Source organism: Amborella trichopoda, chromosome 3, assembly GCF_054954075.1.
Source record: "Amborella trichopoda isolate Santa Cruz 75 chromosome 3, AtrichopodaSantaCruz75HAP2 v2.0, whole genome shotgun sequence".
Classification (NCBI taxonomy): Eukaryota; Viridiplantae; Streptophyta; class Magnoliopsida; order Amborellales; family Amborellaceae; genus Amborella; species Amborella trichopoda.
Window position 1 is genome coordinate 7,823,071 of NC_142338.1, and position 17,414 is coordinate 7,840,484.

General features: G+C 37.1%; 1 protein-coding gene across 10 annotated transcripts in view; it reads left to right on the forward strand.

Annotated features, from left to right (window-relative positions):
* The window catches only part of LOC18428940 (uncharacterized), a 39,097-nt gene that overhangs the window by 10,370 nt on the left and 11,313 nt on the right, over positions 1–17,414 (forward strand). For all 10 annotated transcript variants that reach the window (XR_016052922.1, XM_088863192.1, XM_088863197.1 and 7 more), the window contains exon 7: positions 6,727–6,844. Coding sequence is in view for 9 of the 10 variants with exons in the window: in XM_088863192.1 (XP_088719318.1) it covers positions 6,727–6,844 (118 nt within the window). In the remaining variant the exon portion in view is untranslated. The remainder of the gene's footprint in view (positions 1–6,726; positions 6,845–17,414) is intronic.

Here is a 17,414-nt window from a genome sequence, read left to right on the forward strand (position 1 = left end):
CTACATATATGCATTGTTTCTTTTTCTATGGACATTTTTATATTCAAAGTTGCTGTGGGCTAACTTGTCCCATGTTCTTCATCATTTTATTTTGTCCGAGTAGTATGTGAATTTACATATCATTAATTTGGATTGTCACCCTTGCATGGTGGAAGCCATTAGTTCGAGCCTGATTATCCTAAAACCAATAGAAACCTTTTTCGCTTTGTGGCAGTATAATTATATTTGAAAAATGCGTAATTGCAAAATACTAGAAGTCATTTCGCCAATTTTCTATAATCATATGAGCCAATCATGTTCCTCTAGATTGTTAGGATGTTATAGTAGTGCTTGTGAATACTTGTGAAATTGCTTCTTCCATGGCCTTATGTTGGTATGTGATCATTGCAGCTGCAATAGTTCTTAGACATTATTGTGAGCCATGTCTTTAATAACCAAGCAAAGAAAGCTTCTGATTCATTTTCAAGTACCATTTCAACCAATTAACACTGATTGCCCATGATGGTTTGACTACGGGGAATGGAGTGAATGGCATCCAAAACTTGTTAGTCTTGTATGTTGTATCAAACACAACATCACATAAATTGAAGAGCTGTAATCCAAAGGAAAATTATTGGCTTACATTATGAAAAACCTGAGAAGAATGGGTCCTAGTATTTATTTATGAACAATTGTTTCATGCGGGGTGGACCACATTTGTACGATATGCGGTCCAGAGGTATAAAGCATCCATCTTAAAGATGGATGCAAATAGGTGGTCCATCTAAACACAATTGTAACTAACTATCCAAATGTTTTCGTAATATAATTATTATTTCTAGTTTTCAAAATTTATTTATTTATTCATATTCATGAACTCCATATTAAAGATTGTATATTCTCTAAAAATTACGATCAATTTTTTTTTTTTTGATAAAAGGATCAAAAAATATATTTATTGCCAAACTCGCATTTGTACATGTGCGGCCCTGGCCGCATGCTAACCGCATCCTTTATTTATAGTACAATTTTTGCAGATAATTATGCAACCTAGGGAAGTATAAACTCTTATTTCAAAAGTACGTAAATTCATGAACTATTTGGTAAATTTTTGTACTTGAAATAAAAAAAAGAGAAATGATCCTATAGGACCCTCCCCCACCCATGTGTGTAGGGCCCCAAAGGATCACCATTAAATTTAATGGTGATCCTTTGGGGCCCTACACACGTGGGTGGGGGAGGGTCCTATAGGATCATTACTCTAAAAAAAAGGCACTTGATTATCAAGACAAAAGATATAATGTGATTCATGAGATAGGTTAATTGGCACCAACTCTGAATACACCGCTCCCTAGAAAAACTTAAAAACAAAATAGGAGGCTGATGCAGGAAAATTTGAGCGAATAGAAAAATCAGCAAGAAGCAAAGCCAAACACGAACACAATTCAAAGAACTTAGGGTTTCGCCTCCACACTGTTAGCTAGGGTTCCGAAAGCCTAAGGCCCCACACACGTCTTTTAATTACTAAAAATCATATAGAATTTAACCCCCTCAAGGCCCCACACACCTTTTATATATTATAATTTAATGTTCCAAGTACAAAGTGTCCAAACAAAAAATACATTGACCCTTGTAAACCAACTTAACTTAAAATTCATAATGACATTTTTACCCATATGAATAGTACTCGTGAGTAGTACTTGTGAATAATACTCATGAAATAAATAAAAAAATATAAAACGCTAGAACTCCTAAAAAACTAAAACTCTTAGAAATAAACCTTCAAACTAAAACTATAATATGCATTTTTTAAAATTGAATAAAAATAAAAAATAAAAATAATTCTACCCTCCATCATAGGCATATGTACTCATCAAATTTTCATGTTTTAAAGCAGCTCAATGAAGTAGACAGCAGAGAGTAATGGTAAAGTTTAATGCTTCTGAAATCAAATTGACTTTTCTAGTAAAGGTTCATGGAAATCCCCTTCCAAATCCTTATGTAAGGTCCATGTTTTGGATACACTTTTCTTGGGAATGCTGAAAACATTCACAAATAATAATGAACAAACAATTGAAAAAGAAATAGTGGATACTTTGACAAACAATTTATATCTTTTCTTTTTTCACTAAGTAATAAACGATTTATATCCGCACATCAAGGGAATACATTACAATGAAGCAACATATGTACATGCCAAACATTATATACGTTAATTTGCCTATAAATATTATAAATTTATTTTAATAATCATCAGGACTTATTTAATCAAGGGACAATATTTTGGGTTTCTAAAATATTGCTTTGAAAATTATTAATACTAAATAAACTTCACATAATTAAGAACGAACAATTTCAGGCTTTAAACTACATCGTAGGGCTTGGGGACATCAAACCAGACCAAGAAGCATGCAATCACAGTCTAGACCTAAATTACAAGAAGATGATTGATAGAAATAAACCGAGAAACAAAAGCCTGGGATTTCTAAGAAACTATGAAACATAGATTCGTGTGTCCAGCTCCAGCCATGTATGTGAACAACTTGGACACAAGCATGTGTTTAGAATGCGGAAATATACGCCTTGGACTGTTAAGCATAGTTGTATTAATTTTTTTTCAAAATACGCCTATCTGGAAACATAATAAGAAAGATGTTCCTACCTAATAGACAACATTTCAAAAGCATCCTATCCAAAAACAAAATAAGGAAAAAGGGCTGCTTTTTGAGCAACATGCACCTTAAGATATGTCAAAAAAGAATATAGTAAAAATTCCTAAGACAGCTGGCTTGTATCTAGTTTGGATATTTCATGTCCAAACATACCCTTTTTGCAATTAAAGTTTCCAATGCATGTATCTGTTTTGGAAACTTACACAGGCATCCATATCTGTGAAACATAGCTACGAAATGTCAAAATTCAGAATCAAGGTAATAATTTTTAGGATTAATTTCCTTCTAAAAACTGGAAAAAGAATAAGGGAAAACAGAAGTCCAATTTAAATTAATAGAGAGAAAAAGGTTCAGAGAGGGATAAACTTTGTTCGGGATGTTCTGGTCTAGAACTTAGTTGTTGATTATCTGGCTTTCAATGCCAAATATTTGGATTTTGTTTCAAGAATCTTATGTTTTTACTTTGTTGGGGAATTTGGGAGATCTGAATTTGTTTACTTTTTTTAGAGGACTAGGTTATTTGGGAGATCTAAAGGCCACACTTCGCGAACCTGGACTGGTCAATCCGGACATCCACAAGTCTCCGACTAGATCAAATAAGGTTTTGACCCTATGCTCCTTGACCCACGATGTTGACTTGGCACGCCAAGCTGAGTCAAGTGGTGACTCGTTGGTTCCAACTGGGTCTTGCTGGCTTGCACAAGTTGTGTTTAATAAACATAAAAATTTGGTTAGTCAACTCTTGACAACTTTTCTTCCGGAGTAAAACAACTTCAAAGAACAATTTTTAACTCCTTAACCACTTACCAAATATAACATAAATCAATGTTTGATGGGACCTTTTGTTTTTGTCTTCGTGAAAAAACTTTACAAAATTCAAATTTATTGATATACTTTGATTTTGTATTGCGGAAATGTGTTATTGAATTTTTTATTTTTAGTTTTGAATAAAATGTGTTAGTGTTAGCTTAAAATTGAGGTCATGAATTTAGTTTCCATTAGATGTATGAAATTATCTTCCTTATAGTTGGATATTTATTTTTATGATCTATAAAGAGTTCTAGTTTTTCTACAATAAGAATTCCCTTAAAGATTCTTGAAAACCTATATTGGACCTGCGTGGTCGACCAAGTCCCTGGTTGTCCTGACGCGGCAACTAACAAAATCTGGGTTGGATCGGGGTTTGTGAACTATGCTAAGCGTATTCTGCTTGGGAGAAAGAGTTTAAGGTTTAGCGAGAGACGGTTTTGTGGCTTGGAAAGGCTTCATCTTTGTTTTTTGTGGATGAAAGAAGGTAGACTCACATCAAAATCTATTTAGCTGTTTTCTGAGAATGATGAGATTACCTGATTTTTCCGTTAACCTATCCCAACAACTGGGGGTTTAGGCGATCCAAACTAATACTGTACTAGTGGAGAGACAAGTGAGTTTTTAATGACAATAGGTCAACATCAAAGCTCAGCATTGAGCCCATACCTCTTTGTCTTAGTTATGGACGACTTAACTAGGCATCTACAGGATGGGGTATTGTGGTCCATGTTGTCCACTGATGACATAGTTTTGATTGATGAGACCCGAAACGGCGCCAACATAAAGTTAGAACTTTGGAGGGATGCTTTAGAATCCAAAGGTCTTAAAATTAGTAAGACTAAGACAGAGTATATAGAGTGCAAGTTTAGTAATAATAGGAGTAGAGACGAGGAAGTAGTTAAGATTGATGGCTAGGAAGTACAAACAAGATCGCACTTTCGATATCTTGGGTCGATAATCTAGGAAAATGGAGAGATCGGAGAAGATGTCGCACACAGAATTAGAGTTGGGTGGGCGAAGTGGAGATGTGCAACTAGAATTTTATGTGATCACCTCATACAGATGAGGCTGAAGAGCACATTCTATAGGACAACGGTGAGACCAGCTTTGCCCTATGAGGCGGAGTGTTGGGCGGACAAAATACAACGTACCCATAGAATGAGTGTAGCAGAGATGAGGATGTTAAGATGGATGAGAGGCAAGACAAGAAGGGATAGAATTTGAAATGAATCTATTGGAGAGAATATAGGCGTGGCACCAATAGGCGATAAAATGAGAGAGAGTAGACTTAGGTGGGCTGGCTATGTGTGGCGTCGGCCAAGTACAACACCTGTTAGGAGGTGTGAGTTAGTTTAAGTGGAAGGACTGAAAAGGGCAAGGGGTAGGCCCAAAAGAACGTTTTTGGAAGTAGTCCGAAAAGATATGGTGACTTGTGGTCTCACTGAGGATATGGCCTTTAATAGAGCAGTATGGAGAACTAGGATTCATGTAGTCGACCCCAATTAATTAGGAAAAGGCTATAACGATGATGATGTATTGGAAAAGAAACTCTATCGTTATTTTCACTATTAGAAAAACCAGGTGATCGAACCGCTAACCTCCCGGTTAGAATGGCCGGTTCCGGTTTTGGGCGGTTTTGGTGATCAACCGGTATTTAAAAAACAAATTAAAAAAAAAAAGTATATAAAATCGCAAAAATAAAGAATTTGGTTTATTATTCAAATTTTAATATTCTTTACATTTTGGTAAAGATTAAAAATTGTTTTGGTTATTCATACTCACTTTTATATTGTCCCATCCATTTTAGAAAATTTTAAAAATACTCTTGGGCACAAATCAATTCGTTAAAATCCATTTTTTTCATTAATTTTCAACTTCATTTGAATGTGTTTTGTTTTAATCATTCTTTATATGCTTTCATATTTTAGTAGATTTTTTTTTATATATATCTTTTTTTATTTTTTTCAACATTTTTTGATTGCTCGGGACTTGCCTGGTTAGAATGGTTGAATCGGCCGGTTTATCGGTTAGGCCTGTTCAACCGCTTCCAGGTCCGGTTAACCGTTCCAGTTCGATTTTGCAGACACTGGTTATTTCCCAAACCGAAATTACTAAAAAAATTGTTACAATGTCCTTCATGTAATCCATTGCAAAATGTTTTCTTCATTGAATCTTCAAGAGTGAGCATGTTTACAGATTGCTGTAGAACCGTATACAAAAGCAAGTGGTTTTGTTATTGTTTGAATCTGCGGTGGTTTGAGAAGCCCTGGAGCATACTCCAGGAAAAGAAACAGTGTTTGCAAGTTGATGCTAGTGAAACTTTTCCTGTGGAGAACATCAGTGAATATAGATCTTGAAGGCAAGCAACTTAATAACAATTGAGGGTAATAATTAATCTTATCATAGCAAAAGTATGAGATTGGCAAAAGAAGCTCCAGAGCAATAATGTATCCGGTTGTCCTATATACCCTATATATGAACAAGGGGATGTATTACCAATGATGGCTTATTCCTCTAATTGTCAGTTGGGCTACTGATTTTGCTATGCTAGTTTGTTGTGTTGGGAGATGGGATCTATCATTTGATGAAATCCTCGCACAGTTCTTCATCATGGATATGCTTTTGTACTTATTTTTGCTAGTGCTGTTCATCGTCGATACCTTATTTTTGCTAGAATAAGTGAAGCATCGTACATCTTGAGGAGTATCTCTTATAAAATGATGTCTTAAATGTCCAAAACTACGAAACTACGAATCAAATTATGGGATGCAACGAAATGGTAGCAAATTGGTTTTTTGTTTTGATGATCACATAAGCTTGTTGGTTTGATAGACATTTGAGTTGCATAATGAGCCCTATGAATGTCAGCTTCTCAGCCTTTGCTTTTGCAGGAATTTCTTTGTGGAGCATGTGCAATGGTCAAAGGAGTTCCCCTTATGGCTTTTGAAGATACATTTTAGCTAGTTTTTGATTGGCTAATCGCTCTCAACTTCTTGCTGTACTGAGCTACCATGGATTAATTCATCCCTTTTATAATCTATTCGTACATGATTTACCTTTTCACCGCTTCTAACCCCATTGCAAATTGAAAATAGTTGTTATATTTCATTGTGTACTCCACCAAATGATCTATATTACTATCTAATTAATGGTGAAGTTCTGATATGGTCTGTTTAACAGTTCATGCATTCTGACATATGAAAGTGATCTTTTTCTTGTGTATGGTTTTTCTTTGGAGTTATCATTGATTCTTATTTTTAATCAGGTGATTTTGTCTATACGGTGGCAACTCATTCTCCAACTAGACATTTCATAATACATTCTCGAAAGGCCCTTTTGAAAGGTCTGAGTCCTGCAGAGAATCGGACGGTTCCTCCTTTGAAGTATGCCTTCTGACTTTTGTGTGATAACATGGAATTTTTAGCTTATTATTTAAGCTGTTAGGATGCCAATTAAGGAGTATTATTGTTGGAAGTTTTAACTCTGAAGTTGACCCAAAAATTTAAGCAGATTTGAAACATTTGGTTCTTTAGGGAAATATGTTATTTATAGTTTTTCATGTTTTCAGGAATTACAAACTAGGAATTATGTATGGATTCTGTTTGAACCAATGTTTTACAACACGGACTTGCTCTGGGAATCGGGCAGGGCCCGGGCCAGGTCAACTTGGTAGATCCGAATTGACTCGGCGAGCCTTGCATGGGGCAAAAAGAAAAATCCAGAAAACTAGGAAAGCTAGGGAAAAATTCTGGAAAAAAAACAAAATAAGGAAAATCTGGAAAAAATACAGGAAGTATGTAGTCGTCGTCTTTATCATCATCATCTGAGCTTAACCTACTACTTTGAGCTGGCTACACGATTCCTATTCCACTTTATCAAGAGCCATACCCTTAGTCAAACCATAAGTCACCATATCTTTTCTCACTACTTCTAATATGTAACATTTAATGATGCTTTAGTTCCAGCCAAATTCAGATGACATCCATCAATTTCTAAGTTATAACTTCATGTTAAAAAAGTTATGTATCAAAAAAAAAAAACTTCATATTAAAGAAGTTTGCCTCCAACCAAATACACAAATATAAGAACAAGTCACATGGACAAGGACAGATGCAAAGTTTTCTAGAGACATAAAGGCACACACAATTAAAAGAAGCACTTCACCTAAACTAGATCTACTGCCAATATGAATGTCGTGGAGGGTAAGAATCATCATGGTTGTCTTGGGATGACGAACCCCTAATCCAAAGTCTCCAAGGCTAATCCCATCCTTAGCACATCTTCACAGCCATACTCATGCTGACCTCCCTCTCACTTGCTAACTCAGCCTCTGGAGTTTCCATCACCATCTTCTTCATTGTCATCTGAGCATCATCTTCTTCCCATCTTCATCTGGTTGCCCCTCTTGTTGAGCATCCTCGTTGGGCCCCTCCTCTTCGTAGACCAATCACATCCTCAAATGCCCTAATATTGATGATTGGTTCTTCCCAATCCACTACTCATTCCTTGATAGGATCTCATACAAATATTTAGTCGAGATTTATGGCGTTTTAATCATGCACTTCTTCAACTGCATCTTCTGTATGTTCAAATTATAGTGCGTGTACAATTTGTGGAGCTTCTCTTTTGCCAACTTTCTCCTCGATTTGTTGATCCACTGGAATGTACTCCAGTTTTGCTCACATCTCATTGCCTTTGTTCCTCCTTGCTTTGTTGATCCACTATAATGTACTTCAGTTTTGCTCACACCCCATTGTCTTAGGACCTTGCTTGTTAATTTTTTGCAAGTCGAGGGTGTTTCTCATGGTATCTCCCACTATTCTGCTGACAGGGGGAGGACTAATTAGTCCGAATGTGAGTACAATCACAAAGTAAAATACAATGCCACAATATGATGCTTCAAACCTATGACTACATGATTTGAAACCTATCCTGGCTCTAGCTATGTGGAACTTCTTATTGAGGCTTGTCCCATAATTTTCTTGTGCATCCGTATATAAGGGAAGCTAAAGTAATAAAGTCATGAACCAATATTCCAATGCAATACTTTACCCATCCATGGTCTCAAGTGCTGGTGTTGACCCGGGAGATAGTTGTATGCCAAGTTAAAGAAGAATCCTAAATACGATGATGAATGATTCATGACAATAGAATAGTTTATGAAATAAAGAAACGCCCACAAGACTCAAGACACATAAATCGGAAGTTTACAACTTATGATTTATTGAAAGCTACTCATTGTATGGAATGGGTGGTGCTAGAAGGTCAGTCCACTCCACTTGTCATTAATGTACTACTTGCAATTGACTTTGATGGCATACTTTGCATGGCCCATTGCTTCATATATAAATCCCATGGCGATCTCATAATCAACCATCAGGAATACTAGGCACTAACAATTTGCTCACATTTTTATAAAACCCCCAGCTATTAATAACTACTGTGACTTCACTTGCGGATGGAATCCTTGACATAGTGAAGTAACCTATTTCTCAAAGGCAACTATCATCTTTAACCCTATGTGGTTGCAGATCTGGTAATGGCCAGCCTTATCATCTCTCTTCATATGTATCTCGTCATTGTATTTAGGTTCTTTGAGTGATAGTACATAAGTTTTGTTGCTGTCTCCCTTACTCAACATAGTCCTTCATTTGCTTTAGCTCACTAATGACTTCCAACATAAGGTCAATACATTGAGCTGCACATGGGCTTCCTCTTTCTCATAATTTTTCTTCTTCTCACTCACCTAGTTCTTAGGATTATGTTGTGACTTGAACTATGTGCTCCTCCCAAAAAGTCTCCCCCTCGATAAGCAGAATCCTCCTAGCTCTATGCAATTAGGGGCTCGAAGCCAGGGGCCACATTTGCAATAGTGGACATCATGAGTTCATAGCATTCAGTATTTACTGCATGAATGGGATGACAATATCACAACCACTTAGCAATTCCTTTCAAAATGCACTTCCTATTTCTCTTGGCCCTCATGGAATTTAGGGTCTTTTGGTATGAATGGTTCTTGGGCATAAAGTGGGTTGATTCGACCTTGGATAAGCTCAAAAGCTACTAAGTCTTGGTGTTTGGGTGTAGTTTTTGACTCAAGAAAATCATTCGATGTGGCAAATGGGACAGCTTCCAATAAGTATTTGTTGGGACGGTGATGCAAATCACCCCCATTGGAAATTTCCTCTGTTCTTCTGGGTAATTTCGTCACTGAAAAAGGGCCTTTTATGAAGCCCATAAAAGTCCATTTTTAGAGAGAGAGAACATAAGAAAAAGTGTAGAGAAGTTTGGGGGATTGCAATTGGGGTTTTTGCACAAACCCTATCACCATTGTGACCTCGTATTGGGCCGGTCTGTCATCGACATTTCTTCGTGGCGACGGTCTTGGCCGACGGTGATGAAGAGAGGAGTTGATTGATCGTGGTATTGTGGTAGAAAATATCTATTGAGATTTCTTTGCCATTGTATGAGGTAATCTCTACATAACCCCAAACTTGTAAATTTCTTTCATTGATAGTGAATGTATCCTTACCCCTTGCCTGTGGATGTAGCTCATTTTATGGTGAACCATGTAAATATGTATGTGCCTTCTACTTTTACTTGTGTTGTAGACTTCTCATTTTACTTTTTTTCTTGTTTATATATTTTTTCCAAATATATACACACATTATTGTTCTTGGGTATTTTGTCTGGGTGTTGGATTCATTTTTGTGGGGTGCTCACCACATCAAGTAGGGATTTGGGTTATCCCGATTTTCCAACAAGTGGTATCAAAGAACTCAAGGAAGTGGTGTAGTATTTTTGGGAAAATGAAAACTCACAAGTTTAAGGTGAAGTTTAATGGGAAAGATAATTTTGAAATTAAAAATGCTAGATTTATTAGTACATCAAAGGCAACACAAAGCGTTGCTTGGAGAAGATACGAAACCGGTAAATGTGACTAATGATAATTGGGAGGAGCTTGATATGGAGGCATGGGCTACTATTTGTATGTGTTTGGCGAATGAAGTGTTGTTTAATATTGTTGGGAAAAAACGACAAAAGATTTGTGGAAAAAGTTGAAAAGTTTGTATTAAACAAAATCTATCACAAAATTGATTTTTCATAAAAAGAAAATTGTATTCCTTGAAAGAAGGTGCAAAAGTGTCATAACACTTGAATAGATTTAACAATATCATTTGTCAACTTGAAAGTATTGTTGTGAGAATGGAGGATGACGATAAGGCGGTTGCCGAAATCCTATGATAACCATGTTACTACATTGAGTTGTAGTAAAGAAACTCATCTTGATTTGTGCTCAGTTTGTAGTGCTCTCCTTGTCGATGAACTTCGAAAGAAGGCATATTTGGGAAGTTCGGTAGAATAAAAGCAGAAGCTTTTGTGGCAAGACGTTGATCGAATGAACGGGGAACTTCATTGAGGAATTAGTCGAGAAAATCTCGATCAAAATCAAGAGGGCCTAATAACAAGAATGTATGTTGGTATTGTGGGAAGCCCGGTCGTATAAGGAAGAATTATTATAAAAGAAGGGGTGAATTCTTTTAAAGATCCTAATGCGGGAGGTGAAAGGCAAAGTGAATCTAAGAATGATACAAATCAATTTGAAGAGTCAACATTTGGATTTATAGAAGATGAAGTATTGATGGTGGCATAAAATTTTATATTCTATCAAAATTGGATAATTGATAGTGCAGCCATCCATCAAATGTACCCACATAGATCATGGTATGACTCGTATGAGTCATGTGAAGGAGGATCGGTATCCATGGGTAATAACTCAACTAGCCAAGTGGTTGGAATGGGTTCGGTCTACCTACAAATGTTTGATGGAACGATTCAGGAAAATATGGATATTGGGCATGTGCCAAAACTAAAAAGGAGCTTGATTTCCCTCTCTTCTCTAGATATGGAAGGTTACAAGTTCACCGGTCAAAGTGAAGTAATCAAAATATCAAAAGGAGCTCTAATTGTGATGAAAGGAGTCCTAGTTGGGACCTTGTACAAGTAGTTGGGAAGCACAATAATAAATGATAAAGTGAATTCGGTAATTGAAGGTGAGGAAGTTCCATTTCGCGTATGACATAGAAGATTGAGGCATATGAGTGATTAGGGTATGGAGGTCTTGATGGAGGTGCGTTGTATTTTGTTTCGTTTATCTCAAGTTCAAAAGTGATATATTTTGTGCATTCAAGAATTTTAAAGCCGAAATATACGGGGCATCACATCAAAGTTCTTTGGACGGATAATGGTGGAGAGTTTGTACCAAAGGAGTTCGAAAGTTTTTGCAAGGCTGAGGGAATTACTAGGCATATTACACAAATACCTTCAATCCTCAACAAAATGGTGTGCTCGAGAGTATAAATTATATTTTGATGGAGCATGTGAGGTGCATGTTAAGCAATGCTGGTCTAAAACAAAAATTATTGGTGGAAGCCGTATCAATGGCTTGTTATCTCATTAACCGGTCGACTTCGGTAACATTGGGAAGCAAAACTCCTAATGAGGTATGGTATGGAACTCCTAGTGATTACTTCATTTTAAATTTTTTTTGTTGTGATGCCTATGCACATATTCCAAGTTGCGAAAGGAATAAGTTGGATCTAAGGTCAAAGAAGTACATCTTTGTAGGGTTATAGCAAGGGTGTGAAGGGATACCGGCTATAGGATTCATGTAGCCAAAAAATAATCATTAGTTACGATGTGCATTTTGATGAATCCAAGGTATTGACAAAATGGTCGAAGATGAATGACACACTGGTCAAGAAGTGCAATAAGAGAGCCAAGAGTTTGAAGGCAACCCCGTAATACTTCCATCAAGTGTAACTATGCCTTATGATAATATACTCATTGATCATGGTGAAGAACATGAAGAACTAGGAAATCAAGATGAAGAACCACATGACCGCTATGATGAATTTGTGCCTTTGGCACATCGGTGCTCTATTCGAGAAACGTGTGCACCCAAGTGGTATAAAGATTGTGGATCCAAATACTTTGCATGCTTTAATAGTCGAAAATGAAGAACCAACATCATTTCGTGAAGCCATTGAAAATAATGGTATCGAGCATTGGGAAAGAGCTATAGAAGAAGAGATATTGGTCCTTCAAAGAAACAAGTCTTAGGATTTGGTAGAGCTACCAAAAGGTAGAAAGGCCATTGGTTATAAATGGGTGTTCAAGATAAAGAAGGGACCCGATGGCGAGTTTGAAAATATAGGGCAAGATTGTTGGCAAAGGGTTTGTCACAAAAGCAAGGCATTGACTACGATGAAATTTTTGCACCGGTGGTCAAGTTGGTTTCAATTCGTTTGGTACTTGGATTAATTACTATGTATGATTTAGAATTTGAGCAAACGGATATGAAGACGGCATTTTTTCATGGGGAACTCGTGGAAGTGTACATGGAATAGCCAGAAGGCTTCATAAAGAAGGAAAAAGGAGGACTTGCGTACAAATTGAAGAAGTCCTTGTATGGGCTCAAGCAAGCACTAAGACAATAGTATAAAACATTTGATATATTCATGATGAGCCTTTGGTACACTAGAAGTATGTATAACCATTGCGTTTATTTAAAGATATTTGATGATAGTTGATTTTAGTCTTTTTTGTGGATGACATGCTTTTGGTGTGTAAAGATATGGCTAGAATTAATGAGCTCAAGACATCTTTGAGCAAAAGATTTGAGATGAAGAATCACGGGCCAGCAAGGCAAATTCTTGGGATTGAATTTAATAGGGATAGGCTGAAAGGATTTTTGTCACTATCTCAAATAGGTTACATAGAAAGGGTGCTTGAACAATTTGGCATGAAAAATGCAAAGCTGGTGAAAGCGCCTCTAACGTCTCACATCAAATTGTCTTCAAAGCAAAGCCTGAAGATGGAAGAAGAAAGAAGAAGCATGGCTAAGGTGCCCTATGCTAATGCGATGGGAATTTTAATGCCATGGTATGTACTAAATTGGATATTGTCCATGCAGTTGGGTTTTAAGTTAGTTTATGGTGAACCCTGGAAAGGTTCATTGGGATGCAACAAAATGGATGCTTCAGTATTTAAGAGGATGTACTAGTTATGCAATCACATTTGGAAAGGGCTCAAATCCAATGCAAAGTTTTGTGGATGCAAATTTTGCTAGTGATGTTAATAAATGTATGCCAACTACCGCATTTGTTTTTCGGTTTGCAAATGGACCTGTAAGTTGGATGTCAAGGCTCGAAGACATGGTAGCATTATCTACTATCGAAGGTGAATATATGGCAGCATCAGAGGAATCAAAAGAAGTCGTGGCTTCGAGGATTGATGGGTGAGATAGGCATTGTGTGCAAGACCATGGAACTATTTTGTGACAATATGGGTGTTATTCACTTGGCCAAGAGCAGTTCACCACAAGAGGTCATGACACATATTCGTTCAATATCACTATATCTAATAAGTTGTTGAAGATTGAAGAATTCGATTGGTCAAGATCAAGACCGAAGATAATCTTGTTGATGTGCTTACGAAGCCCATCCAAATAGAGAAGTTAAAGTGGAGTCTAACGTCTCTAGGTTTCAAGAAAGGACAAAAGTGAAGGTTTTGGTAAGGTAACGGTGTGACTTTGCATCAAGGTGAAGATTGTTGGGACGGTGATGCAAATCACCCCCCATTTTGAAATTTCCTCTTTTCTTGAGGGGTAATTTCATCACTGTAAAAGTGAATTTTTGGAGAGAGAAAATATAAAAAAATTTGTAGAGAAGTTTAGGATATTGAAATTGGAGTTTTTACACAAACCCTAGCACCTTTGTGGCCTAGTATTGGGCCGATTTTCCCTCACCATTTCTTTGCGGCGACGGTCTTGGTTGACAGTGACGAAGAGAGGAGTCAATTGTTGGTAGTATTGTGGTAATAAATATTTATTTGAGTTTTTTTTGTCATTGTATGAGGTAATCTCTACAAAACCCCGAACTTCTAAATTTCTTCCATTGATAGTGAATGCATTCTTTCCCTTTGCCCGTGGATGTAGCCCATTTTGGGTGAACCACCTAAATGAGAATGTGCCTTCTACTTTTACTTGTCTTATGGTTTGCTGATTTTTTATTTTACTTGTTTTTCTTATTATATATTTTTATCAAAGATATTGCACACATTATCGTTTTTGGGTATTTGTTTGGGTGTTGGATTCATTGTTGTAAGGTGCTCACCACATCAAGTAGGGATTTGGGTTATCTCGATTTGCCAACAAATGCCGGTTTCCTAAACAAAATACCCAAAAAGAATAATGTGTGCAATATATTTGGGAAAATATATAAACAAGTAAAATGAAAAATTACCAAACCACAACACAAGTAAAAGGCACATACACATTTATGTGATTCACCCAAAACAGGGCTACATCCACGAGCAAGGGGCAATGATGCATTCACTATCAATGGAAGAAATTTACAATTTTGGGGTTTTGTAGCGATTACTCATACAATGGCATCGAAAGCTCAAATAGATATTTCCCACCATAATACCACCATTAATTGACTCGTATCTTTGCCACTATCGACTAAGACCATAGCTACGAAGAAATGCTGATGAAAAAACCAACACAATACAAGGCCACAATGGTACTAGGTTTTTGCAAAAACCCCAATTTCTATCCCCCAAACTTCTCAACACTTTTTCTGTTATCTTTTTATCTCTATAAATGTACTTTTATAAGCCTCTATAAAAGACCTTTTTCTATTATGAAAATACCCCTATAGAGAGAGGGAATATCATATGGGGGTGATCTTTACATCATGTCCCAACAATCTCCACCTTGATGCAAAATCACACCCTTACCTTGCCTTGCCAAAGCCTCACTTCTTTCTTTTCTTGAAACCTAAAGAAGTTAGGCTCCATTTCAACTTCTCTAATTGAATCGGTTTCGTAAACATATCTGCAAGGTTGTCTTCAGTCTTTGACTTGACCAATCGAATTCCTCTATCTTCAACAACTTGCCGGATATAGTGATATTGAAGCAATGTGTCTTCACCGCTTGTGGTGAATCGGTTCTTGGCCAAGTGAATAGCACTCATATTGTCACAAAATAGTTCCATGGGCTTGTATACAATGCCCATCTCACTCATCAATCCTTGAAGGCATGCGACTTCTTTTGATGCCTCTGTTGCCGACATATATTCGGCTTCGGTAGTTGATAATGCTACTGTGTATTGGAGCCTTGACATCCAACTTACCGACCTATTTCCTAACTGAAAAGCAAATGCAGTAGTTGACCTACCTTTGTCAACGTCACCGGCAAAATTTGTATCCACAAAACCTTGCATTAGATTTAAGCCCTTCCCAACTTTGATTGCATAAGTAGTAGTGCCTTATAAATACCAAAGTACCCATTTTGTTGCTAACCTCTTCGAGATTCGCCATAAACCAACTTAAAACACCAACCTCATGGGCAATATCCGGTCTAGTACATGCCATAGCAAACATTAAACTTCCAATCGCATTTGCATTAGGCACCTTAGCCATGCTTCATCTTTCATCTTCTGACTTGCTTTTAAGGCAATTTGAAGTGAGGCGCTAGGGGTGTCTTCACCGGCTTTGCATTTTTCAAGCACTATTTCTATGTAACCCATTTGAGATAGTGACAAAATTTCAGTTTGCATATCCATTTCAATTTCCCTTGCCAGCCCGAGATCCTTCATCTCAAATCTTTTGCTTAAAGATGTCTTGAGCTCATCAATTTTAGCATTATCCTTACACACCAAAAGCATGTTATCCACATGTAAGACTAAACTCAACCATCATCAAAGAACTTTAAATAGATACAATGGTCATACCTACTTCTGGTGTACCCAAGGCTCATCATGAGCATATCAAATTTTCTATACCATTGTCTTGATACTTGCTTGAGCCCATACAAGGACTTCTTCAATTTGCACATAAGTCCTTCTCTATGAGGCCTTCCAGTTGTTGCATGTATACTTCCTCTTCGCATTCCCCATGCAAAAATGCCGTCTTCACATCCATTTGCTCAAGCTCTAAATCATGCCTAGCAACTAACCCAAGCACCAAGCGATTGAGACCAACTTGACTACCGGTGCAAAAATTTCATCGAAGTCAATGCCTGTCTTTTGTGAAAAACCCTTTGCCACCAATCTTGTCCTGTGCTTTTCAAACTTACCATCGGGCCCCTTCTTTATCTTGAACAGCTATTTACAACCAACGGTCTTTTCCAATGTAGAGTCTTGTTTCTTTGAAGAGCCAATATCTATTCTTCCATCGCTCTTTTCCAATACTCGGTACCAATACTTTGAATGGCTTCATGAAATGATGTTAGCTCTTTAGTTTTGACTATCAAAGCATGCAAAATATTTGGATCCACATAATCTTTGTGCCACTTGGGTGCACGAGTTTCTCTAGTAGAGTGCAGATGTGCCAAAGACACAACTTCATCATGATGGCCATGTGTTTCTTCATCTTGATTTCCTAGTTCTTCATGTTTTTCACTATGATCAATAATTCTATTTTCATAAGGCATAATTGCTCTTGATAGAAGTGTTTCAGGGTTGCCTTCAAACTCTTGGCTTTCTTGTTGCACTTCTTGACCATTGTCCTTCATCAACATCCCTTTTGCCAATACCTTGTATTCATCGCAAGGTACATCCCAACTGGTGATTCTTGTTCGGGTACTTGGATCCCTTGACACCCTTGCTATGACCCACAAAGATGCACTTCTTTGATCTTTGATCCTTGATCCAACTTATTCCTTTGGCAACTTGGAATAAGCGCATAAGCATCACAACAATTTGTTTTTGAATCGGAGTAATCACTAGGAGTTTCTTGCCATACCTCATTAGGGGTTTTTGCTTCCTAGTGCTATCGAAGGAGACCGGTTGATGAGATTACAAGTCATTGTTATGGCTTCCGCCCATAATTCTTGTTCTAGGATTGTAGGCATTTGTGTAATGTCTAGTAATTCCCTGGACCTTA